This window comes from Chaetodon trifascialis, chromosome 1 (genome assembly GCF_039877785.1).
Source record: "Chaetodon trifascialis isolate fChaTrf1 chromosome 1, fChaTrf1.hap1, whole genome shotgun sequence".
In the NCBI taxonomy this organism is placed as follows: Eukaryota; Metazoa; Chordata; class Actinopteri; order Chaetodontiformes; family Chaetodontidae; genus Chaetodon; species Chaetodon trifascialis.
Genome location: NC_092056.1, coordinates 3,443,985 through 3,470,876, shown reverse-complemented (window position 1 = coordinate 3,470,876; position 26,892 = coordinate 3,443,985). Strand labels below are relative to the sequence as shown.

At 45.7% G+C, this 26,892-nt stretch overlaps 1 protein-coding gene across 3 annotated transcripts in view; it reads right to left on the bottom strand.

Moving 5' to 3' along the window:
- Window positions 1–26,892, bottom strand: part of mpped2a (metallophosphoesterase domain containing 2a) — a 60,594-nt gene that overhangs the window by 11,770 nt on the left and 21,932 nt on the right. For all 3 annotated transcript variants that reach the window (XM_070959181.1, XM_070959166.1, XM_070959173.1), the window contains one exon: window positions 21,188–21,413. In XM_070959181.1, the coding sequence (XP_070815282.1) occupies window positions 21,188–21,413 (226 nt within the window). The remainder of the gene's footprint in view (window positions 1–21,187; window positions 21,414–26,892) is intronic.

Here is a 26,892-nt window from a genome sequence, read left to right as displayed (position 1 = left end):
AGCTTGCAGCGATTCACTACACACAGGTCTGAGCGCATGTGAAGACACGGAGGCAGCGGAACGAGTGGAAGAAAGGAAAAAAGAGGAAGAGAAGTGGCCGACATTGTAGCAGGAAATCAAATGAGAGGGGAGATATTCAGTGTATCCTCTGCCATCATGACATCTAAGGGACTTAGTCCTTAACCATCCCCCACTAGCTTCAACACACACGCACACGCACACACACACACACACACACACACACACACACACACACACACACACACACACACACACACACACAGTCTCTGCAGCCGGAGATACACTGGATTAGCACAGACATCAAAGCCATCAAAGACTACAGTAACTGAAACTGCCTGTCTGGAGAGTGACTCTCTGCATCGTGTGTGTGCGTGCACCCGTGTGTGTGTGTGTGTGCATGCATGTCTGCGGCAGCCGAGAAAACGTAGTATTTGGAAACAGGAAACAGATTTAAAACAGAATAGGACTGTAAACACAACTGGAGCAAAGAAAACCATTTCCAGGTAACCAAAGAGCAAAATGATAACAGAACATTGAAACATCTGCGCTGCATGTCTGTACATTTACCCTCACAGCCACCTGACATTTAGCAGACCGCCACAGGTAAGACAGGTGAACATCGCTTTCCTTCCAGCCACATTTTATGGCCATTTTTTGAGACGGCATTGCCAAAACTTACCACCACTCCTAGCTCTGCTCTGAAGCACCTGAAAGCATTACACAGGCTCCAGCAACTTTCACCGAGTTTGTTAAATTTTTCTCTCGTCAGAATCATTAAAAAGTTGTTCTAATCTCATAAAAATCTTTGCATAGAAGCTTCAAGGATGCAGAACAAAAACCACTTCAAAACAAATTGACCCTGTCGCCAAATTAGCAAGAACCACAGGTGGTGAGGAAGAGCTCACAATACCTGAGGCTGGCAGGGTTTTGAGCTTTTGTCCAGGTATTTGTCAGAAACTGCTTTAAAACAAACACTTGAGGTGACATCAGTTTGGTCTCCCTCTTCAGTCGGTTACATAACTGACGAGACATTGACATTCGCTTTTCACAGATGCACCAGTATCAGTTACTAAGTTACTCGAAGTTAGACATGAATTTTAGCATTCTTGCTTTCAAACAGAAACATTGTTATTAGCCTGAAAACTTCACAATCAGCTGAGCTCTAGTTTAACTAAATTCAACAGAAGTCTCAACCTAAGAAAGATTTGAGTGTGGATGAGCTGCATGTGTGATTTAATAAAAGTCTATAGGAGAAGTACTTTTTGTGGTAGCACTAGTACAGAGGTGGAGGTGGCGGGTGGGGTTTGGGAGGAGCAGTGAGGTGCTGTGGGAACGCAGATGCGTCTGCATGTCAACATGGAATCTAAACACTTTGAAATATGGATATGGAGCAGCAGGAAGTCGGGCAGGTCTGAAGAAACTGGAGACCAGGCTGATATAAAGAGGGGGAATCAGGGTCCTATTCAAAGAGCCTGTATGGGGGGCAGGGGCCGAGAACCATTCGACCCGACCTGAGACACAGGGACAAGGGTCCCATTACTCTCTTCCAGCCCCGACCTCCACGAACTTGATCCTGGAGAACAATGTAAGAGGGGGGGAGGGAGCGAGAGGAGGCAGAGGGGAGGATAATATCTCTGGGAAATAAGTGAGCTTTCCTCTGTGACAATAACTGACAGGCAAGGTTTCATTTTCCAGCTCTGCTCCAAGGGCCGGGGCCGCGGCCTTTTTTTTCTATGGGTTTCAAACAGGACAAGGTGATCTGAAAATCGAATGAGCGCATAGGTGTGTCTTTCAGGCTGCTCCCCCTCTTACTGCTATTCTTCCTCGGCACAAAGACTACAGCTCCAGGTCTGCAAGTTAATTGAAAAGAAGAGAGAAATATTGAAAAAGCTGTTTGAACATCTCAAACTTTCATTTATGACGTACAATACTGAAAGCAGAAAAGGGATGAAAGAAAACTATTAAAAAGGACCCTTGTGTGTTTTGGCCTCTGCTCGTCATTGTGCCGATTCGGGCCCAGCGCTGAAGGTCTGCGGCTCTTCAGACACAAGCAGATTTTTAACAGAAAGAAAAATATTCTAAACAAATTCAGACGCTTTGAGGGAGATTAGCCCCGAGCGGTGACATTAGCAGTTTGGGGCATTCAGACATCAAACCTCTGTTACTGTAATAAAAAGCCAGACTGTGTCCGAAATCATTCACTATTCAGCACAAAGTCCACTTTTCTCTCGTCTTCAGTGGAGAGAGAAAGGTTTCATTGTGTTCGCTTTCCTTTCCCGCATTTCAAAGAGTACCCCACCTATTTAGCATCGCTGGCGATGAACAGTTAAAAAGGAAATCAAAATCGATGCAGCAGAACAAGAGACAACGTCTTTTTTACTACACGCATTCTTCTCCACAAAACTTCTGCTACCCACAAAGTCGCGGATTTTATGCTAGCAGCGGCTAACGTAGCCTCGAGCCTCGAGCACAGATGAGGAGCCTTCATTTTCAAACTTGTGCTCTTCAGCTGCAACCGAAGCTGACTCGAGTGACATCACCAGCTGACTCGAGTGACGTCACTCTGCAGTAGCACTCCCCTGTAAACACACTTTTCCTTTAACTATTTCGCCGTATGAGTTCATAAGTGAAGATTAATCTTCAGCAGTTTTAATGCTGTGCTCTGACACCAGAAGGTCCTGGCTTTGTTTCTTCTTGGCTTTCCTCGTCACAGTGCGATGAAGAGGAAAGTACCATCATCAATAAAGGACACGGCAAGCTGCTAAATGTCGTCTGATGTCTGCTCTGCAGAGGGGAATCGCTCTCCTCCTGGGAATTATGAGAAAAGACAGATTTCTGAGGAGCACACCCTGCCTCCGCCCGACATGACAGGCCAACCAGCCTTTGCTGCAGAGGTCAAAGGCCAAGGGGGAGGACGAGGACGGGGCGTTAAAGGCAACAGGAAGGGCCACAGGGTCAAGCCAATGTAGATACGCGGCACTCTGTCCGCGGCCATTGTCTCGACCTTACAACGAGTGCATGCTCGCGGGAGCACGGAGAAACACCGACAACAATAGGCACAGGAAGGCAAACAAACTGGCATTGTTAGCCTCGTGGGTTTGTACACAAAGAGCCGGAACACAGACAAAACCAAACACACGAGGCTGAACAGGGCAGCCTGTACGAAGGAGCTGAGGAGCTGCACCCATAAAATACAAAGCAAAAAAACAGACAAACACAAAGCTAATTCAAAATGCAGGGAACAAAAGATGTTTATGAAATATCCAGCAGCTAACTGGCTGCTAACTGGTGCTACTTTTTAAACACTGATGAATCAATCAATATTAAAATAGCATCTTTTACCGAGAAAAAGTGATGACATTTGCTGGTCATAAAATATGAGGATTTGTTGCTTTTCCATTGCAGATCACTGGGCGTTGAATTTTGGACAAAACAAGCTACTTAAGGGGGGAAATTGTGGCAAGCAATTTAATTTTCAGATATTTCACAGACTTCATGGTGAATCAGGAAGTGATCAATAGATCCACCGAGATTCCTTTGAGTACATTTCCTAAATTACACAGAATTTTGTTTCGACTGTTGGTTGTTTGCCTGACACTCACTGAAGGAGGCCACACCTTTTTATTTACGACGCTTCATCCCCGCTGACACCTGGGTGTTACTACCACCCACGGCGGGTGTCTAAATCCAGCGAGCGGAGATAAGCCGAGTCCCGTCCTTGCCACTGAAGCTGTGCAGAGGTCAGCAGGAAGGAAGGGAAGTGCCGCAGGACGGCGTGAATGCTATCGCCGCTGAGCAGAAACGAGTAGGTAGGCCGCCCTTCTGTTTATGGAGCTGTCGTTAGCGGCGTGATTGATGGCTCGCTGCAGACAATCCACATCTCCCTCACGGGCCGCCCGGCGTTGAGGGAGACGATGTCGGACTGTGGGAGAGTCTGTTTGTGGAACAATCTGGAAAACCAGTTCCAGCAAGACGGAGGTGACGTCCACTTTCCAGAGAGACAGTTTGCCGGTTTTAAGTCAGAACTTTAAATATCAAGTTCAGAATAACTGAAAGGAACCATCAATTAACTGCTGATGTGATCTTGAACATAATCTGCTGCTTTAGCTCCTCCACTCGTCTGGGGAGGCTCCGTTCAGCAGCATCAGTGAGGTCCTTCACCGATGTCTTTCCACTTCATCCCAAATACTGGATGGGCCCAGGCCAGTCACGTCCTTCCACACCAGTCCAGTTCTCTATGGATCTGGTTTTGTGCAGGGGGGCTGAAGCAGGAGAGGACAAAATATCCCTGCACGCTGCAGCTCCCTTAACTGGAACGAAGGGGCCCAAACCATGAAAAACAGTCCTGGACCCAGGACACACAAACGCAGTATATATGGACAGCAGCGTCCACACATATGGTTTAATTATGAATTCAGTGTAAATCCTCACCCGCTGTGATATACAGCATACAGAGGGCCGAGCCTGAAGCGTGGGCTGCTTTAAGAGGATGCCAAGTGCAGAAAATAACACCTTGAACGCTCCGACGGAGCCTTTGCTCATCTTTTCCAATTTCACTCCCTCATCTTAAATCATTAATGTTTTCTTCCCTCTAAAACTTGCAAGAAAAACTCAGTGGAGCTTGCGCCTCTTTTTCTCTCGATCAAAAGCCGTCCAGCACTTAGCATCTCTGCTGTCGTATGCAGACCTGTTGTCGTTGATGGTTTTACTTATTCATCTGAGCTTCAGCTGCGCCAGCACTTAGGTTGGTGACCTTTCACACCAAGCTCTGCGCAGAATAATGGCCAGGACAGTTAAGACACACTCTGAGCTGAAATCTATGTTTAGGCAGAAAAAAAATAAGTCACTATGGTAGAAGACAGCTAATGCAGGGCGTCCGCACCTCAGGCCACAGCAGCTGGGGACGCAGGGCTTCCTCTGCTTTTCAAATATTTATCCCCTCATAGCGTGAGACGCAGCATGGGACGGAAAACAAGATGGAGTCCTGCTGGGCCCGGGATCTGCCAGTGTACACACACACACACACCCGGACAAACAGAGCAAAGGAAAAACAAACAGATGGGCAGATTCAGATGTCAGAGACATACATGCGCCCCCTTTGTAGCAGCCACGGTGAGGATAATGATGGAAACCCGCTGCCGGCTGCCTGCAGTTTTAAGCGTGGTCTCTGCTGAACGAGCAGGTAGCCTGAGGTCGGGTTCAGGGCTAGAGCAGGGGACCGTCTGCTGACAGATCGCCTTTACTCCCTGGCTGGCTGCTGAGCCATCTTGGGCTCCCTTCCAGGGGATTGTGATTGCATTTTATAGCCTCGAGCAGCCTCCTCATGTCATGAATCCCTCCTCATGTCGCAGGCATCTGGTTAGCTCTGGGCTCTTCTGGTCTCCCTTGCGCTCCCCGCTGTGCTAGATCGTTTGATTAAGCCTGCATCGCTCGTAATCAGGCTCAGAGCTCCTTCCATCCCCCGTACCTGCAGACCTGCTCTCTAACTGCCTCAAAGTCATGTGACGACTGCAATTTGCTTCTCTAATTTGACACATTTTCAGTTTAGGCAGGAAGTTCGGGCGGGACGTAAGGCGACTGAAAACAGCCACAAGGAACAATCAGGAAACAAGGTTTTCAATTTATGGCTTAATGTTTTCCAAACGTGTGTTTTTATTTACAAGTCAGACAATGACAGTGTATCATGAATATATTATTAAGGCGCAGGTAACACATGTTGATCGCCTGTTTTTCACTTTGTTTTGCAGCGGCAGCACACAAACAGATCATTCCAGACGCAGCTAAATGCTCACTTTCTGTCATGCACCTCTGTTGTTTTACATCTATTGTAATTTTTGTGGCATCATTGCAAAGGGAGCCTGCTCTCGACGTCCATCCCTTGTCTGTCGTTTTTACTCGTGCAAACACATTTTCGCTTCAAAACCAACTCGAATCGCTACTCTTTCAGCGCAAATTGCACATGTCACCAAACAGCGTAGGATGAACTCTGCTTTTCATTTGCATTCGCCTGCCTGTTAAATTTTGAGCAGCATGGATCCTATTTATTACTGCTTGCTCACCTGCCCCATCACTCAGCTATTCATTATCAAGGTGACTAACCTGCACAGCCATTAGCTGCAATACTATTCATATCCTGTTAGTTAGCGCAGGTATGCTGTTAACGGGTGACGTGCCATTAATTCTGCAGGTACAAAGGAAGACGTGACCCCGTTTCAGGGAGCTGCGGCGAGCCTTTGCGCCGCCAACACACAGCCGCCGTGTGTTTAACGGGCCTCATAGGGGAAAGAGACTTACAGTGTGTTTACACAGTGGCATCTCTGAGCTGGTATTAATAATAGAGCCACTTAGCATTCAGAGGCACTGGTCTCAGCCACGCTGTTTGTTTCACAGGTCATTAAATTTATGCCGCAGCCCTAATGTTCATTACAGCAGCAAACTGGCCAGGGGTCTGTAACACTCGCTCACTGTCTTTAATCCCCCGCTGTATTCCAAACACTGGCTTTCTTTTCATCCCTCGCTCATTCTGCCTCTCTCACATCTCAGTCCATTTGCTTGACAACAATCTTTGCCTGGTTTAATTAAAAGGATTGCACCAGTGTTTCCAGGTTTCTTGTCTTTTTCCCTCCCCGGTCCTGACTGTCCTTTTCAACCACTGCACGCAGGCAAGAAGCATCACTTCAAACAAACGCCAGGACAAATATTCTAACGTGGATGAAATGCTGGTGCTTTAGAAAAACTACACCCTTCAGAGATGGAGTTCTTCCACGTGTGAAAGCTGTAGCCGCTGCCCAAAGCTGCTGCTGTGAGGCCAGTTTAGCCAGTTTCACCTTCGTAGGCGATGCTGGCAAGAGGAAGCCGATCCCTGCTCAGGCTTAGCGGCTGGTAATTCCACTTCCACTGTGAACACACCAAAGTCACCGTGCTGCAAGCTAACAGAGGCTGGAGGTCAAAATGATAGACAAAAGGCACACACAATGTGGAAACTAATTAAGGGCTTTTACGAGGATTTTAGAAAAGTGACGAGACCGGAAAGCAGCAGGGATTTACACAAGCTAACAGGGAAACATGAAGAAATGGCTTTATGAAGCTGGCAGGTTCTTCTTTCCCCTTGCTCATTATTTTCTTAAAAATCATTAACCTTCTCTATATTATTCTTCTGTTCTCTACTAAGCATCTTTTCTTTGCCTCTCATCAGGTGCTCAGCAGAAAAGCATCAATCTTAACCATCGCAAACATCAAAAACATGAGCGCGCTGCCATCGGGCAAAGGCGGCTAAACACAGCAGCCCAGATTTAATGCGTGGACCAGGCGGGGGGCACGTTTAACATGCGCACACACTGTAAATCAACACTGCGTGGATTCACGTTGCAGTCACAACCAGCAGCCTGGTCCCACAGGCTCCAACCGCCCACCAATCCCTTCATTATTCCTTAATGCGACTGATTATTCTCTTTAGAAAAAAAAAAAAACCCACCGCCACACAGCCCTGCAGGAGAAAACACAAACACTTTAAGGAGCGAGCAAACACTCTGTTTAATCTAATTAATCCTCTTGGAAATATCGCGCACTTTGAAGGCTGACCGTGCGGCTGCTGGAGGAGAGCAGCAGTTGGAGGGCAGCGGAAAGCAGAGACGACTCCTTATAGGAAGAAGTTTTCAGGTTTGGATACTGACTGTTCGTGCCAACAGTCGAGATCCCCAAAATAACCTCATAAAAAGTCTGAAATACATTAAAGCTCAGTCTCCAATCTGAGGTACATGATACAGGATGGACTAGGATTCGCATATTCACTATCCGCTCTGAAGGAATATTTCTTCCTCACATAACAAAAATACGAATGACTTCAGGCAAGAACCAAAACCAGACACCTGAAGCTAATGTCTCTAACCTGCAGACTGGACAAAGTCCTACAGTCTACTCCACTGCTGCAGGAAGCGTCCTCTCCATGAGGATTAGGTAAAACATCTGCAGCAGTGGTAATATTACAGCTCCTACTGGGCATTAGCCTGGTTAGCCAATCATCAGCCGCACTGACCAACAATAAGTGAAGCTACTTTAACAATAAACCAGTGAGAAACTAACAACATTAAATCAAAACTGTGTCTTTACGTGAGAACATGGTGATAAAAGCAGCTAAATCCTCAGAGATGTCGCTCAAAACACAACGGATATTTTGTTCCATATTCTACCCAATATTAGTTAGCTGGTTAGCTAGTTGTGTCCTGCTGGATGTCATTCATAAAAATGGCAAAAAGGAGATAAAAATATGGAAAATGTTTCTTTAATTTTGTCGTTTTAAATCACTTATACCCAACAGACTATGAAAAAGGTGTTTCCTCTTCAACATATTTTGGTTTCTTTGAGAAAGGATTCAAACCAGAATAGAGAAACTGTACTTATAAAACTGAAATTATCCCAAATGCGTGTCTTTATGTCCCCCCTTGGGACATGGATTTTGTGTGTGTCCGTCATTACATGCATCTGTCGTCCCTTCTGCCCGGACCGGCCTCAATCTGAGGGTTTGCAGTGGAGGATCAGGGGCTCTGCAGAGCGTCGTCATGTGCTTCTCTAATTAAAGCCGACGCTGCCACTGAAGCCTGCCAGCGCCTGGGTCAAAGGTCACCACGCAACCACCGGCACGAGCAGGTAACGGGCTGAAAGGCAAGTCGCCACCGCCACCGCCAGCCTCCACCTCCTCAACCCGTCCTCCTCCCCCGCTGCGTCTCCTTTCCTTCAATCCCCTCCACTGCTCCACTCCAAAGTTCTGTCTTCTCAAGAAAAAATGCACCCACCTCCACACATTTATCCACTCAATGACACGGGAGAGAAAGAATAGAGGCCGCAGAAAAAAGAAGGAAAGGCTTTCAAACAGTGGCAGCAAAACATCTATAGGAAACTTGCACTTCAGAGGCCTTTCAGCGAGATTAAAGAGCGGGAACGCCGCTGCGAAGGCACAAAGCCATCATCGCAGGGCCAAGCATGTCACTGCAAAAGAAAATACTGTAGGTGGAGAAGTCAAGTTCCCCGTGTACCTCTCATATGAATGACGCTATCTGTTCACCAGAATAAAGGCGTGCTGTTGACCTTTGGAAGTCCGTTCTTTCAGAGCAAAGTGGAACCGGACCTTGGTGGGTTTTCCTGCAGATGCAGAAAAGGAAAAAAAAAAAAAAGGTCTTCAAGGACGCTGGAGCTGAGGTGGAGGGAGCAACAGCGCCGGAGAAAGCCATTTATCATGCTCACAATACAAGGAAAAAAAGGTCTCGAGCAGAGTGAAAGAATCCCTTGATGTATTTGGTCAAGTACAAGTGAACCGCAGCTTGTAAACAGAAGTCACGCCGACACCGAGGCCTCTTGTTTACAGATCAGAGTTGTAGCAGCACGTCAACCCCGGAGGTCAAGACGCTGCAGGTCGGCAGCGTAGTCCCCGCAACTCCATCCAAGGCGCTCTCAGGCTTCATTTTGCGCTGCTTGGCTTTCCGAACACGAGGAACTGCTGTCTGTCAGATGTCAACATCCTCCTCCTCCTCCTCCCGCTGCTTGGAGAGCCTCGGTTTCCTGGAGTTGATTGGCTTTCAGCGCACATACTCCTAACAAACTGTGCTGCTGCTCTTCTTATTTGATATGGACACACACACAAATACGCACCGACAAACTGAACGCACAATTACGATGCGTGGCACCAGATGTGGCGCTTATGTGTATCTGAAACACTGATCCCCTGCTGGAGCTTCAGCATCAGCGTTAATACAGAAAACACACAAGAATTTAAATAGAAAATATGTAATTTTACAGACTGTGGACCAGAACAGAAAACTTTTTATTCAAATTTAAAGTCTGGCTAGTCTGACTAATACTTTCAGGGGTACCAAAAACAAAAAAATGGAGGAGAATACTCAGCAATCTTTGTCATTTTAGTCTGTGAAAGATCAGAAGAAGACAAACATCTCTGGTCATACTTGAACCAAATTAAGCTGGAGAAGAGACGCGTTCCCTTTTAGCCTGGAGTGAAGTGTCTCGCTGCCACAGATGGATGTGTGTTCTTCACACTTGTGAAGGAAATCTAGGGCTCCCAGATAAAAGATGGAAACCGCATTAGGTGATAAGAGCCGGGCTCATATAGCTGCACATTTACGCCACAACACGCGGACAAAGAGCAACAATTCAGAGCCTCGAAAACATCCTGTTATAAGAGACAGTTCGAGCCCTTTTTCATGCACGTTTTATATCCATTAGCTTGCTCACACAGGTAGAAGGAGAGACGCAGCGCTCCATATCTGTCTCTCTGCGTCCCCATCAAAGGGACGAGGCCACGGACGTCTCAGACGGAGTCGACCGAGCTCTCGCCACGCAAACCGACAGCAACAATTACACCTTCCAGCCGGAGGCTCTGCGTGCGCGGTAACCACAGTGCGTCCACACCGTCGGGGACAAGCGCCGAGCCGACCTCAGAGCAGTCTGCTGCACAACTGGAGAGCAGAAACACACCGCCGGCTGGAAACGCAGCTGTCTCTCTCCATTATCTCACATTATTCCTTTTATTCACAGAGTGCTCAGTCTTACATCACACTAAAGGTGGGAAACCTCGCGGGAGGCCGAGCTGCTGACACAAACAGATTAAAGACTTAAAATTATTCATTCCCCTTTGATAATGCTGGGAGATGAGCAGAGCGTGAGGTCAAATCACCCACAAAGGCCCTTTTGTTTCTTTAGCTTTCTGAAAATTTGCAATGAAAAAAAGGACAAATGGCTACAGGGGAAGACGTCCAGCACCCGTCCAAACCGAAACAACCAATACAGTCCAAAATCCTGACATCTAGAGCTTCCGAATCAATAGCGAACTAAGTTACTAATCTCTGTTTTATTGGATCCACCAAAAGTGTCGAGAAAATGTCACCACAATTGTCAAAGTGCCTTGATTTGGAATGGGGAAAAGGCGAAAGAGAACAAAGCAAAAACTCGATTTTGAGAAGTCGGTAACAGCAGCTTGATCTGGACTGCCCTCCGAACACAAACCCCAACAACAACGCCACTAAATGACTTAATAAACTGGTCCGTTTCCCTTTTTTCTGGCAGGAAATTTGTGGCCTGGATCCAGAGCAGGATTTTGGCTGCGTCAGCCCGTTTCCAGACTCGGGAGTGTTTGATGGAGCTGCTGGCCGTCGTGTGCCAGACCTCTGCCTGCCCAGCCGGTGACTGATGCACACGAGGCCACGGAGGAGAGCTTTATTAAACGACGGCGAGGACCCATCACTCTCCTTCTGACATATATGGGGCTCACCTTGGGTTGGGGGGGTGGAGGGTGCACCGGGGGGCGTCGGGGAGATATGAAACATTTAGTCCGCCTGCATTAACGCGCCCTGTGATGATGTATCGTGTGCGTTTGCTGGTTTCCAGTATGTTGCACTTTTGAGTTTTGACTGCGTTTCATATTTTGGTTGCATAAGGGCCATTTGAGAAACGTGTGTGTGTGTTTGTGTGTGTGTGTGTGTGTGTGTGCGCGCGCGCAGGGTGACTCATTTAGCAGGGAACGCTATGAGCCGTCAAACTGCAGCGAGCGAGGGCGCGTTGACAAATCCATCACTTAACCCTCTCATTCACTCCCCTGACACACACTGGGGGAACTTTACACACACACACACACACACACACACACACACACACACACACACACACACACACACACACACACACACACACACACACACACACACACACACACACGCTACAGCTGCACACACCCCCTCCTCTTCCCCCCAGCCTTCATCACCAGCTGCAGAAGGCTCCATACAGTCTGAGCGTCGCTGCATCTGTAACCTGATGACCACCTGCAGCTGCACCAGCGCCCATGGGCGCACCAGGCCGGGCCAACAACAACAACAACAACAACAACAACAACAACAACAACAACAACAACAACAACAACAACAACAACAACAACAACACCACACAAACAGCACAACCCGGCCGCGCTGACAGATGCTTGACGATTTTCATTTTATGCTCCATTAAGTAAAGGTGTCACATTTTAACATCAATAAATCATTATCTCATTAATTCTGAAATATTACCGTAATTAATGTCACACCGCTGTCGACTGAAAACGTTTCATTTCAAAAAGGTTTTTCAGGAAAACAGAAGAAAAAAAAAAACTTCCTCGCTGTAGCTCGACACCTTTTTTATTAATTGGTTTATGTGATCGCGTTCGGAAAAGGTTTCCTCCGGCACAAAGGCAGTAAAACTCCGTCAGTAATCCTCCACGAGGGACAAAGAATAATATTGATTCAGTTATAAATCTGCATCTTATCATCGTTTATTTATGTTGCATATTCTTCTGGGGCTGCAAGTGATTGTTTTTCTTATAAAATGTCAGAAAATAGTGAAAAAACGCTCATTATAATCTCACCTAATGTATTCAAATGAGCTGTTTCAACAGATCAAAACCCAAAAGATTTCAGTTTACCATCATATGATGAAAAAGCAAAGGACAAATAGCTGCTTATCAAAATAATTACATTTCAGATTAAATTCATTTTCTTGACTAATTGTCACGTTTTATATTTTTTAGAGAAAGAAATAAACTTCATGTCAGTGGCGTATTATAAAACTGACAGAAAACATGAAAGAAGAGAGTAAAAACTTTGTCACACAGGATGGAGATTATTAAACTTTTTTTTAATGAGTAAAACAAAAAAAAAAATGCAATTTTATGATTCGATAAGATCACAATTTCCTTGTGAAAGCAGCGCAGTGAATGTCTAAGAGGAAAGAAGAAAAGAAAGACGACCCCGGCTCGCTGATCGCTCCGTTTTGACCATAATGTGACTCTTCAGACGCTTGGAAAGTTTCACCGAGCAAAGTTTCTGCAGAGAGAAAGAAACGAGGGCAGAGCAACCACGAAGCCCTTGACTTCCTGGTGACGGACATTTGTCAGGGCCCATTACCTCATCGGAGGTAACGCTGCCATGTGCTCACACTCTGACAGAGAAAAGGGGGTGTGTGTGTGTGTGTGTGTGTGGTGGGCAGACAGCCAACACAAACTGACAGAGGCTGGCGCCGGTGAAGAGGTGACTTAGGGGTGATTAAGCTAAAAGCGGCCGGCACAAACGTCAGATCTCAGCGACACAAACAAACAAAACAACGTCAACTTAAAGACGTTTGGATTTGCTGTCACTCGTGCGTCAAAGAGCCGCTCAGACGTCCCGAAAAGAAGCGTGAAGGCAAAGCCAACACGCCGGTAAATTAACGCTCTCAATGTTTCTAAAGCCACATAAACGCAAAGATCTGTTTTTAGACACACGATGGAAACAGGTGGATGAGATATTCGATCTCTCAGATGCGTAAATGTTTCTTTTGTGACGTCGTTTTTAATTTGGAAAAGCTTCAAAATGTCGGTTAAAAATACAATTAAATAAGTAAGTATAAGTCTGATATTTAAAGAGTTGGAGCAGCTGACGAGATTTTGTTCTTTAGAGCCGTGCAATTTTGTTCTTGTAACACACAAAACTGTATTTACTGCATGTATTTATCATCCATATTGGCTACAGTATTTTTATAAAAGCTACATATTGTACAAAGTTGACTTTTTATTCTTTTATCATGCATCCTCCTTATCTTGACCCTTCTATGCTATTGTTTTTGCTTTTAAATTTTTCTTACACACACTTTATATATTAGTATTTATGAGTGTGCGGGTATGGGTGTGTGCAGTTGTGTTTTTGTGTGTGAAGTTATGAGTGACTGTAATGTACGTGTCTCTCTTTTTTCAGCACTTTACTAGAGGAATAAACACATATTCTGTACAATGACAATAAAGGCAATCTTGAATCTTTTTTTTATCTTACCTTAAGCAAATAAATAACAAATAAAAGCACATGTCTGAGATGTATGAACAGACACGTCGCCTGTCTGTACTCGACTGGAAGTCACTTCAGTGAATATCAGAGAAGAAGAAGTGGACAGACTGGAGGCGACAGCGCGCCGTGGTGGAGGTGTGACCGTCACGACGAAGGTCCAAATAAAGTTTCACCGTTCAAAACAGTTTGTTTCTTTGTGGTCTCTGGTTGTTTTGCTTCCGTCTCATTTATTGTGCGTTTGTGTTGTTTCTAACGAGGACACGACTCGTTTTTTCAGATGAAAGATCGAAGTGTTTTCGCATCTTTAGCAAAGATTTTAATAAACAGTTAATTAAAAGAATACTGAAACCTGACGGCCTCGTCTTTTCAAACGGCGTTTTCACAGGAGTGTGTGTGTGTGTGTGTGTGTGTGTGTGTGTGTGTGCGTGCGTGTTGAGGGGCAGAGGTGGACTTTATTTTACAGCATCAGGATGTGTATTCAACAAAAGGCCACTTCCTCAGAGATAAAGTGTGTGAGAGAGAGAGGTAACAGGAGCGTACACTAATATACAAAAGTATATGGACACCCAAATGTTGCACCTATGTGTGATTGTTGAACAAGATAATCCAAAGCCATGAGCATTAATCTGCTGCTGTAACAGACTCCCGTCATGTGTGAAGTTGCTGCAGCTGATTTGCTGATGTTGGGTGATAAGATCTGGTTCATTCAACATCATGTCTGAAGTGTTGCGTTGGCTGGGGTCGAGGTCGAGGGTCTTGGACCTGGGTGAATATTTCTTTATGGAGCTGCTTTGTGCTCGGTGGTATTACCATGCTGAAACAGGAGAGGATGAGACTATCATCTCAAATATAATGGCAGATTATTTTTCCCTAACTGGCCCTAAACTGGCCCACTGACTCAGGGGTGTCCACATACTTTTGGCCACGTAGTGTCAGCAGAGAGACAGACGATGGCAGGAGGAGGGTGAGAAGGAGCTTGGAGGAAAACAAACCTCGCTGATCTCTGCCCCCCTCGTAATGAAAACAACTGAGGCTAAACGTGGCGATATTCAAACATCACAGCTGTGTATCACTGCTGTCTCGCTCCCTCTTCCACACGCACACGCACACACACACACGCAGACAGCTGACCTTTACAGTGAAAACTGAATACATGAATAAAACTTAAATCTGCAAATGACAAATCTGCATTTGGCCCTCCAGGTTTCCCCTGAGGTGAGCTTCAGAGTCAAATGAGGGCAGCTGGATTTAATCTGCTGCCTCTGGTACACACGCACACACACACATGCATGCACACACACACACACGCACACACGCACGCCAGCAGACTGATTTGCTATCAAATAAAGCCACCAAACACTGATGGCCATTTGTTAACGGGAACCAAAGTAAGTCCTGATGAAAAGAGGAGCAGAGAGGGAGGAAGATGAGATGGTGGGGGGGAATACAAAGGAGAGGAGAGGAAGCGAGGAGGAGGAAAGAAACTCCCCTGTGGACGAGGCAGAGGAGGGCTGGGCTGGGAGGAGGCAGCAGAGGGAGCAGCAACAGTCTGACCTTCGACCAGGCAGGTAGGTTGTGGTCAAGTCCAGAATGACAAAGCGGGTTAAACCCCAGAGACACGGCGTCTTTGCTCCCGCTCGTCCTCCTCTGGTCTCAATCCGTCAGCAGAGCTTATCAGCGTCGGCAGAACCAGCAGGATTCCTCACATATCTGAGCCCAGCCTGCGATCGCTCCCTCTGCACTGCAGCTAATGACCGTTTTCATGATTTCCTCTGATTGATTCGCACTTTGGTCTGTAAAATAACGACCGCTGCCCATCGCCGGCTCCCAGAGCTCAAAACGAGGCCGTCAGAGCTGCTCATTTAGTCCGACCAGCAGTCCGGGAATCAAAAAGGATTCAGTTCACAATGACGGGAAACAAAAGCAGCAAACAGTCACACTGGAGAAGCTGGAAAAGCAAATGATTGGGAACGACTTCTGAGGTGCAGAGAATCGCTGGATTTGATGCAACCAACTGCAAAATGACGAACATGACAAAAATGTGGATGCTGATGATAAAAATGAGGGATTTTCCTCTTGTTTTAGAGCTCATCACTTCAACAAACTCACGCAACCACATCAGCAAGTATAAGTCAAAGATTTCATGGCTGCATGCATGAAGTCAGATATTCTGCAGGAGTAAATGAAAAAAACGGTGGTACGGCGAGTCGGAAGTGACCAAAATTAAGGAAGCTGTTGTTGCTTATCGTAGCTGCGCTGCCTGATCCTCTATCATCCTCCCCTCTGAAGACTTCTCCAGGAAGGATGAAAGGTTTGCAGACATTTAAGAAACACGATGCCACAAATGCAGCTTTTGACTGAGCCTCACTGTCCTGTTAGCAACCGAGCTAACTAGCTTCGAGAGGATTTTGCCTCTTCAGTCACTTCATTAAACGCCGGGTGAAAGAAAACACTGCAGTACAGAGGAAAGTCTGACCACTACTACAGATAACGACAAAGTCTCACCTGCTGCAGTATACAGAGAAACCAAACAGAGCTCATGTTTGAGAGGCCGTGACGGGGAAATATTTCAAAGTTGATCTCAAGTGTTTAACCTAAAGCAAACCTCTGGCGGAGGGGAACAGCACTCGGCTTTTTACCATTTAAAAAAGCCAAATGAGAGGAATTCATACTCTGCGTTAGAGCAGGAGATTTTAGACAGAAGATTCAAAAGACTAATAAACACATTAAATGGAAATTTAAACTCAGAGAAAAGGACAGAATCTTTCCTGGAGTGGAAAGAGTTAAAATCAGAAACTGTCCAGCTCCAAGAGACCTTCAGCGCCTCTTAACGAGGTTTGATTGACAAGGTGCAGAAGCCTCCTCATCGTTCCGCTGTGTGTGTGTGTGTGTGTGTGTGTGTGTGTGTGTGTGTGTGTGTGTGTGTGTGTGTGTGTGTGTGTGTGAGAGGAGGTTTAGGTATTCGGTCTGTTAAGCATCTGTCATTAAACAGTGTGTGTTATGTGTCTTTCACGCTACGCTGCTTTCACTCCACGCAGGAGTGAACCCAGTTTTCCTCCATGTCTCGAGCTCAGTATCAGGAGCAAACGAAGCTTTTAACTCTCGTCTTCGTGCCTGTTTTGTTCAGTAGTGGGAAAATGAGTTTTAAAACTAGATGAAAGTGATGATCTCTCACCGCTGCTTCGTCCTTCAGGTCATAAACTCATCCGGAAACAAAAACTGAGGCTCAGATTTCCAACATCTGGGGCAAAGTTTCTCTTTAGATAACTGCTTTTTCACAAACTCTATTGAGATTAATTAACTGAGGCAACTTGTTGGCACAATTTCAACGCAGACACATATTTAAGTAACCAAAAAGCTGCGTGTGAGAGCGCTCGGCCTTGTTCAAATCCACCTCGATCCCCGAAGAATCGAGTTCAGAACAGGCTTAACTTCCTCAAGTTTGAGGGAAGAAAGTCGAGCGTATTGGCGTGGGAAAGAGCAGATCTTCGCTGGTATGATATGAAACCAGGTTTGGGTTTGTTTTCTTAGACCCAATGTGAGGACGGCAGACATGTCCGATTCTGTCAGATAAGATAAGATAAGATAAGGCTTTATTGATCCCATACCAGGGTTACAACCAGCAAGTACTACAAAAAGCAAAAACCAGCTGCACAGAAGGACCAAGATAAAAAGTGCACAAGAAACAGAATAGGAAAACAACCATGTATATGTACATTTGTACAGATTATAAAAGTACTACTGCCCATAAAAATACAATATTCTTATGAGAAAACAGTGTCACATGCTGTACTACACTTGGAGTCTATGCATATGCACAGTGTCTAAAAATACTGTGGCCAATATGGACAATAAACAGCTCAAACAGACGCTCCTCGGTGGCGCATCCAAATCTTTCTGCTGTAAACGGCCACGAGCTGAACCGACAACCTGCTGCTGACAGTTATAAAAGGGATTACGTTTGAAAAGCACTGCAGCAGAATGTCATTTTTATCCATAAGACCTTTAAAACAGACATTAAAATGATGGATCGATTCTTAAAAAACAGGGAGCAGCAGTGGAAAGAAGGGTGCGACGTTTCCAATCAGTCAATCACAGCTGAGCAGATTAAAACCCGCAGTGTCGTCGTGTTTAATTACTGTGTATAAACTGCGTCTACTGCACAATTTACAGGAGAAAACTTCAGTCCTGCTTGCTGTTGTCATAGAAATCTAATTGATCCAGAAGTTAATGTGTTTGCAAAACAAAAATAGTTATTTTAGTGGATTTCATAAAACTGAGGGGCTGTAAATACTGCAGTTTGGGTTGTAATATACACCGAAACGGCCCTTTATCGACATTTTGTTTCTCTCTGTGACACTTTTCAGTTTGAGCTGGACGTCGACGGGACTGAACTCGATTCGAAATGTTGACAAAGTTGTAAAATATTTATGGCATTTGAAGTAGAAACGAGCAAAGAAACAAGCAGCTACTGGCTGGTATTTTTCTCCTGTATAACAGTTACAGAGCAAACGGTTTGGACGTCGTGTAAAACATAAAACAGAATGTGATCACCTGCTGACAACTGAAAACAGCACAAAGTCAAGATATTTAATGTCTGAGCTCATCAGCTTCATTGATTTTTATCAATATCTGCTCATTCTGTTTGGATCTTTCTACAGGTAAACAGGTTACCTGGTAACAGGTGAGAGTATCACGTTTGAAAGGCTCATACATTCACGAGCGAGGATGGTGAACACATGATTGGATGAAGGATGATCCTACAAGCTGCTGTCAGTAAAATCACTTAATTCAGTTTAATTTACATTTTAGGTCTTTTTTAAAATCAGGGTTCAACGCTGAGGTGCGCGCATTACTTCCAGCTTGGGAAACTTTATGTTTCTACTATAAATATTGTGCTTAACGTCATCATTTGATTGCTGTAAATCACCACTTAGCCTGCAAAACAGACCGCGAGCTCATAAAACACCATGCACTTCTGCAGCTGAAACGAGCCAACAGCGCACGGAACGGGCAGGCCAAACACTACAGTGACTTCCTGTATTGCCAAAACATGCTTTTAATGTTTGGGCAGGTGCGTCAGCGAGTTGATCCTCAGAAAAAGGAAGATAATTAGCATTTACAGTGCTGATAGTTAGCATTTGCTTTAGTCCTGCAGGATAACTTCTAAATTGTGGTTATTATAAAAACAAGTCGATCCTTTTTGATCCTGAACCTGTTAACATGTTATTTCGCTGAGTTTTTAAAGCACCCGCAGCCCACAGCAGCGTTTATCGGGTGCTGGTTTCACGCTACATTTCCTGAGCGATGCCGCTGTGTTCCGGCCTGCAGCGGCAGACCGCCGAGGACTCGCAGGAGCTCGGCCACCCAGGCGGCGAGCTGTTGATGAAGTGAGGGGTCACTGCAGGGCTAAGTGAGACCTCACACTGGACAAGCAGGCCAGACCTCGGGCCACGGTGGCATATGGGTGTGAAGGAGGTAAGGAAACCGCGGAGGAGCGGGGGCAGGGGGGGCGCCAAGCTGTCCACTCCGCCTCTCATGAGACCCCCAGCTGTCACAACAGACACTTACCAGCCCTCACACTAAACACCCATCAGGGAGAGGGGGGGCGGCATCCTTCCTCTTTCAAACAGGAGGATGGAAGAGAGGAAGGATGGAGGGAACAGAGAGGGTAATCTCTTCTTCCTGCTGCTGTGATGTCTGAGGAATGCTGGGATCTGGCCCCGACACCGTCCCCCGCCACTTCTGAAGCCGGCCGGCAAACCTGCTAATTATAGCCGCCAAAGGATGAAGGTGTGACCTCAATAGTTATTTTAAGTCTGGAGTTGTGAGAGGGAGAGAAGAGGCGGCCGCAGCAGAACGGAAGAAGTTCCAGCCTCGACCGCCGAGCCACAAAACATGCAGCCGCAGCGCAGGCAAGCCGAGGTCAGGCCGTAAAACTGACGACGTTGGTTCAGACTCAGGCTGAACCGCGGGGGGGGGGGGGGGGGGGGGGGTGTCTTTACGCTGCACTGTTTGAGCAAAGGAGAGCAGAGCAAAGTGAGGAACCACACAGACAAGAACGAAGGATCACTGCAACAGAAAACTGTCAGCGTCGTTGCAGAACTAATTTAGGATTTCAGTGATTGTTGTCTCAGTTAATGATAAAGCTGAAGTTATCAGTCTTTTAAAAGAACAGTCGGTCTATCAATGTGGAATAATCCATTCTAAATTTGATCACAGACTTAAATAAATCTGGTTATTCAGACTGGAAAAATATGCTAATTTTACCTTCGCTAACAAGAGGAGTTGCTATGATATTTGTAGCAGTAGTTAGAATATTTTTAACTGTTCAGCCCTACTTTCAGTAAGCAGTACTGCAGTATTACTTACTGTACTGCACACTGCAGCAGTGATGTTTTAACCACTGATGTGATTTTGCGTGGTAAACTTTTAACAGGCTGGTATTTATCCCACTGCTTTCATGTGTTTTATTACGTTTTGTGCGTCTCGTCTTCGAGTCTGTTCAAGTTTTATCTTCTGCCTTTCTGCAAGTTTCATTGTCTCTACAGTAAAACAGGCAGCTGTAAAAACTGTTGTGCACCTGCGTTTTTTCCATTTTTGTGTGAAATGAGTGTAAAAAACAACTGGATGTTCGTTTTGCTTATAAAATCACATCTCTGCAAAGCACTTTCTCCCAAACAGTTCCTTTAAATAAAACCATAAAACTGCTGTTTCTTGCTTGAAGGTGCCTGCAGTTACCCCCAAGAATTAATTTTAATACCATTTCTAACATTATATTTTGTGAAATTCTGCCCTTTCCAAATAAAACTGCATGAGAACGTATACACCCATGAATGATGCAGAGATCTCAGGAGTTTTCTTCCACTTCTCGCTTTAACAACACTTCCACCTGCTTCTGTTTGTCGAATACATGCTGCTCGCACCGTCCCTCGACCAAACACGCCCTCCACCCCTGCTTTCTTTCCACACCTGAGAGCCTATTGACAGAGCGTCCCGGTAACACGCGTATCACTTAACCCCGTGTCAAAACACAGGTGTAACGTAAGCCCGGGGAGCAGGCGAAGGTCCTGAGCTCATAAAGGAATGTGCAAGCTGGGAATGGCACCATGCACGGAGGTGAGGCCCCCTCGCTGAGAGGGTACAGCAGAGTGCAGAGTTACCACAGGGACGGGGGCTGGAAAACAGCCAGACACACCTTCACCTCAGGGATCCACAACACAACAAGACAGAAATGTGACTCAGCGCTTACGAGAGACAGAAAGTGATGAGAGTAGTTTAGGATAAAAGAGGGAAAGCTGCAGTGCTCTTACCACGGCGCCCCGTATATCCGGAATCCCTTTATGGTGACGTCCGAGTCCTGCAGGTACACACAGTTTGTGAGCAGCGACTGGACATTGTCAAAGTCCTCCGGTTTGAGTTTGGAGACTGAGGGGAATCGGTAGTAATCCTGCTTCACCAGCTCGGCCATAAAGTCCTTATCGAAGGTCAGCTCGTGGTTCCCGGCGATCACCACCTTAAACTCGTACGGGAGGCCACCTGGAAGAGACAAGAAGCAGGGAGAGGGTGGTTTCTGAGCCCGAGTCTACAGGTGTGCACACATGCTAAGCTCCAATACGCAGAACTGAATCGTTTGAGTCTGCTCAGCACAGCGATGTCGCACAGATGCCTTTAACCTGTCTGCGTAACGTGTTGCATTATCTGCAAGCAAATAAAGATTTAGAGCAACTCTTAGCTCAGCTGTAATTTATTTTATCATTCCTATAAAACTCAGGCTGCTGCAGAAATGTACACAAACGTTCAAATCAGATGCTTGACGAAACTGTTTCTGAGTTTATATTTGTACATATCTTACTGCACGCTGTCTGCACATATATCAGTATGTTATTGAGATAATTCATCACGCTGAACAAGTCTTCACACACAGCACATGCTTCCTCCATACTGTGCAGCTCTGCTCTGTTTTTTACTTTATGAAATCACACAGGGTTTGTTCTTCCTCGCCGCTCGGTGTACTTCTACAGGAACAGCAGGTTGTCCTAATGTTTTGTACATGGAGCATACACTCCCTCAGCAGCTCCCTGTATACCTAACCCTGAGCACAGATCAGGGCTGGAAAGAAAGCTCAGATAAGTGGAGGGGAAAAATACCCTCAATTCAGACAGTCAGAGGGGTTAGAGCCACAGCTGACGGCTCTGCTTGACCCTCGCCGACCGCCGTCCATCTCTGGGAAAAGCATGAACCTGAACTAAATAGAGAAGAACATCTATTACAATTCTCATCCCCTCATCTTTCAACTTCTGCTGCGCCCTTTTCGCTCTCCTCTGTCGGGGTGATTTGTCCGGTTCCCCTTTGCCATCAAGGAGCTGACTTCCTACTTTATTCCAGCTGATTGAGCACTCAGTGAAAGGGTCTGGCCTTCATCACCTCTCCATTCTCTCTCTATATTTCTCTTCTCCCTCTCCTGGATTCTGTTGGGCTTCCTGTTGATCTTGTTCCAGTCTTCCTTCCTTTCTGTGTCTTTTAGCCTCTGTAGGTTCTTTGCAGGATAATTTATGTGCAGAGTTAGCTGAGCCACAGCCACGGGAAGAACGGGCGCTGAGGGGGCTGCAGCACCTCCTCCCCCAGTTACTGCACCCTGAACCCAGGCAATATAATTTATGCCAGGGCTGCATCTAAAGCTTATTTTCATGATTGCTTAATAAGCAGATTACTTCCCCAATTCATCTATCAGTCGTTTGGTCTATAAAATGTCAGAATACCTAAAAAAAAGTCACAATTTCTTCACTTTCAACTCATAAAAAAAGCATTAAATCATCACATAAACTGGATCTACAAATGTTTGGTGTTTTCAGTGTTTGGTGAAAATATTCCTCAATTGGTTTTCTATCAATCAACAGCATGAATTGCTCCAGCTCTGCTTTATAACACCGTGTGGTTTGGTTTTGGTGTTTGGTCGGCGTTGGTCTGTTCTGGAAGCTGGCAGTGACATGAATTAATTCATCCTGATGGCTAAAGATCATTTATTAACATACTGTCATTCTGTTTGGATGGTGTAATGTTAAATGCTGCTTTATGGTATTTACAGTACTGCATGGACCAAAATTTTAGAGGTCTAGAGGACACACAACTTCTGCTAAAGGCTGGCATACAGCTGCAAATTGAAATCCTCTACAGGCTGAACATGACGGTGTTATTGCATTGTTTTCACGTGAGATGCCTGCCTCCACCTGCAACACCGAGCTGGACTGTTAGGAAGAATGCATCAGCTGATTGGCCCTTTCTGTGGAGCGCTTCCTGCTTTCTGTCCCTCTGCTCCGCGTTTCTCTGGCCAAGAGTGGCAGAAGGTTACAATGCATGCCGAGAGAGAGGGCAAATTGAATCAAACGTTCAATAAAGAATCCAGTAAAATGTATTTGTTGAATAAAAATGCTTCTGACTCGCGACAGTAAGTGAAAGAAAAGATGTGAGCGGCTCAATTTCGCAGCGCCGAAGTTCAGAATTGGAAATGAAACTAATAGAAACTGAATAAAGCAGAAATTCAGTCAGGATACGCTGCAGATAAATAAAAAAATCCCCCCCTCATCCGTCTAAAGCGTGTGTGTGCACGCAGGAGAGAGCGTGTGTGTGTTCCCTAATGCTGAAAATGAAAGAATCATGGTTCCCCGGTCTATAGGTTTCATTCCCGCTACTGTAAATTAGCTCTTGTCGCGTCTCAGGATCATAAATTCCAGTCTAACCTTATATGAGAGCGCAGTCTCTCAGTCCCCTAGCACTCTAACTGGATCACACATCCATTTACACACACACACACACACACACACACACACACACACACACACACACACACACACACCAGAGTGAATCATCCTGGCAGGGAAAAGGTGGGAAAAAACATAATTACCATCAAACAACTCCATCTCCATTACTCTACTGGGAATTTCTACTGCTTTTTATTGCCACCGTGATACATCTTACAGAGGGCTGGTGGAGCGATACGCCCAGATTTATCTCTTCCTCTTCGCCCACAAACAGGGGGTATGAAAGACAGGAGGGGAATCAAACCGAAATCTCTGCGAGGAGCAGGAACAGCGTGTGTGGAGAAATGTTTTGTCATCCCACTCGAGGAGGCAGACTTACGTTTGTGTGGGACGAACGGAGGCAAAAACACACCTGCATGCAGTGTTTTCACAGCGGAGTAACACAAAGACGCTGCTTCCCAACAGGGTGAGCAGGAGTATCATTAAAAAAAATACAACATTTTCAACATTGCATTCCTTAAATTAAACAGGTCACGTCTCCTCCGACGAATCCTTGAGAACTCGCTGCGGACTGCTCGTTCTGCGGCAAACAGCGGACAGAGTTAGCGACTGGCTGCTGAACACTCGAGCGTTGAGCTAAAAAGACAGACAGACTGCAGGAGTTGGTGGACACCATAATGTGAATATGGTCAGAAACATGACTTCTCCACATGTGCTGCCTGTGTAAAGCCACAACTAAGGAATATTATAAATATCAGATAATCTGACATTCATTTTCTGGATTAATCCGTCAATTGTTTCATCCAACCAACAGTGAACAGTCAACCCAAAGATATTCAAGTTTATTATCACATTAGATGAAGGTGACCAACAACTTCTCCAGCAGAAACTGGGTCATCTGGGCCTGAACCATCTTTAAACTGGTCGCCAACACGCCACTGGGGCGTTCAGGACTGTTGCATTTCAGTCGTCCTCAACCAGTCTCGAAAAGTAGCCGACTAGCTGTTAATCGCAGGAAATGCATCTTATTTTTTCACTTTTTCACTTTTTTAATGCAGGCGGGACAAACCCAAGGGGGAGGAGAAACAGCAGAGTCCTTGACTGGCTCTGAGAGGCTGTTTACAAATGAGCTGTGATCTGATTGGTCTAAACCCTCAGCAGCTGCAGACTGCAGGAACAGCTCGTCTCTCCTTGCCTAAATAAGTTCAATTCAGAGTATTAAACACGGCATAATGTTGAAAATGACGTTCAAACAAGTCCGTGTGCTCTGACACAGTTTTCCCACGCTGCTGGTTGGAGTCCAGCATCGTGACTTACAGCCATATTTCTCTCTAACTCTTACTCCTGCTGCATTTCTGCTGCTTTAGCGCTCCACACTGCAGCGCTTACGCCACGCATGACAACTATGACTATTAACAACTACCCACAGCGCCCCCAGCTGCATATCTGCTGCATGCGTGACCACTAGCCCTGTTAAGATTGGTCAAAAATAACGGCTGCCTATTCCCTTTAAATAAACACACAGGTTCAAACCAATCAAATGTCTATTTTGCACATTATGCCCATAAGAGGGTAGAAATAAAATAACGTCCTGTATCTGAATTATTTGCTCGCATCAGCTCGACCTACATTTCATTTTTAATCAATCAGTCAAAAATTATTTGTATCAAGGACACTTTTTCCCATGTTTTTGTGTCTAAGTGACTAATGGGGGCAACATTTTTTTAAATTGGTCCAGTATTGAGCCTGAGTGCTGCAGCCGGCAGCCGCCAAATGAGCTGCAAGGTTCATCCCTCGGGGCGTTTGTGCCGTCAATGCACGTCCACTAAAAGTGTTTGTTTTGGCCGCTGACAGGCTCAGATTGATATTCTAAGTGTTTGACAACATTATGGAAAGGACCCCTACAGAGACAGACCTTTTAGTTCAAGAGTAATGTCTTCTTGTTTAGCCAGAAACAGCCGCCACATCGCTCTGACCAAAGCCACCAAACTCCATTTACAGAAACAGTCATTTTACCACGGCAGAACACACGTCATTCAAACTTGACAGAAACAAAAGCAAACTCAACAAAACCATCTTGGTTTGTCTTTCGCTGCTGCAGCAAGCATCACTACCTCCTAAATAAACCCTTAATTGCACATATGGAGAGAGAGCAGCAAGGGAAACCAGCACACTGTCTGAATATTTTCTAATTAAGTATTATTTTGACCGAACATTATGACCAAAGAGATCGGCCAGCCGCCAGGTAGAGCTGCTTTTTTTCCACAATCAAACATGAATTTCCTCCATCGAATGTCTTTTTTATTTTTTATAATTCAGTTATACAATCAAATTTTGAATATTTGCGCCATTAATGCCACTGATTAAATACTGCACCGCGCTAAAACCACATATGAACGATTAGCCTGCGACAATGCAAAGTGTCCTCTAGTGGTTCTGATAGCTGATTGGTGGACTGCCGTGTGAACCTCCTATGAGCTCTTGGACTATTTGCTGACTTCACAAGGTAATATATATGTACGGTGAATACTGTTTACAGCTTGCTCCACAAACAGAAAACGAATGAAGGATGTTTAAAACCCATCTCCAGTGATGCAAAAGAGGAAGTTTTCACTGCTGAACACATATAATAAACTCCTGTATCTACAGACGTTTCACATCTGAGCTCAGACACAAACACGCAGAAGCTGCCGAGGCCTCTGGGAGCAGCTTAAAGCAGCAGATCAGAGCCGGAGCGCAACCATCAGACACGCTGGGTCAGGGAAAGCTCGTTCCTCTGCATCGATCTCCAATGATTTCCCTCAACAGGCCAAACATCAGTCGATGGCCCGGACAAACTGCTGCCTCCTCCAGAGTCTGAGAGGCAGCACAAACACACCGCGCAGTTTACAGAAGCTTTGAATCTCCAATAACAGCCTCATCCAGCACAAAGTTTAGACTGTGAGTGTGAGTCAGCCTTCATGCTCCAACCAGAAAAGCATCAACGCACAGCATCAATTACTGAACTAATACGCCTTCAAAATGTCACTTTCCCATGTGATTCTCATCTCGTGGCCGACTCCTGACCTCCTCCATGTCTGACTCAGTCTCCTCCTCTCTGAGTCTCTCTCTGCCTTCATCAGCAGACAAAAAATGGCCTTGGAGGGAATATGAACCTCTCATGTGAACTTGGGTTTTCTTTATTGGAGCCCATTCTGCATGTAAAGCTCACTCCGACTTTGTAAAATCCACAACATGCGTACCTGCAGACTGCTGAG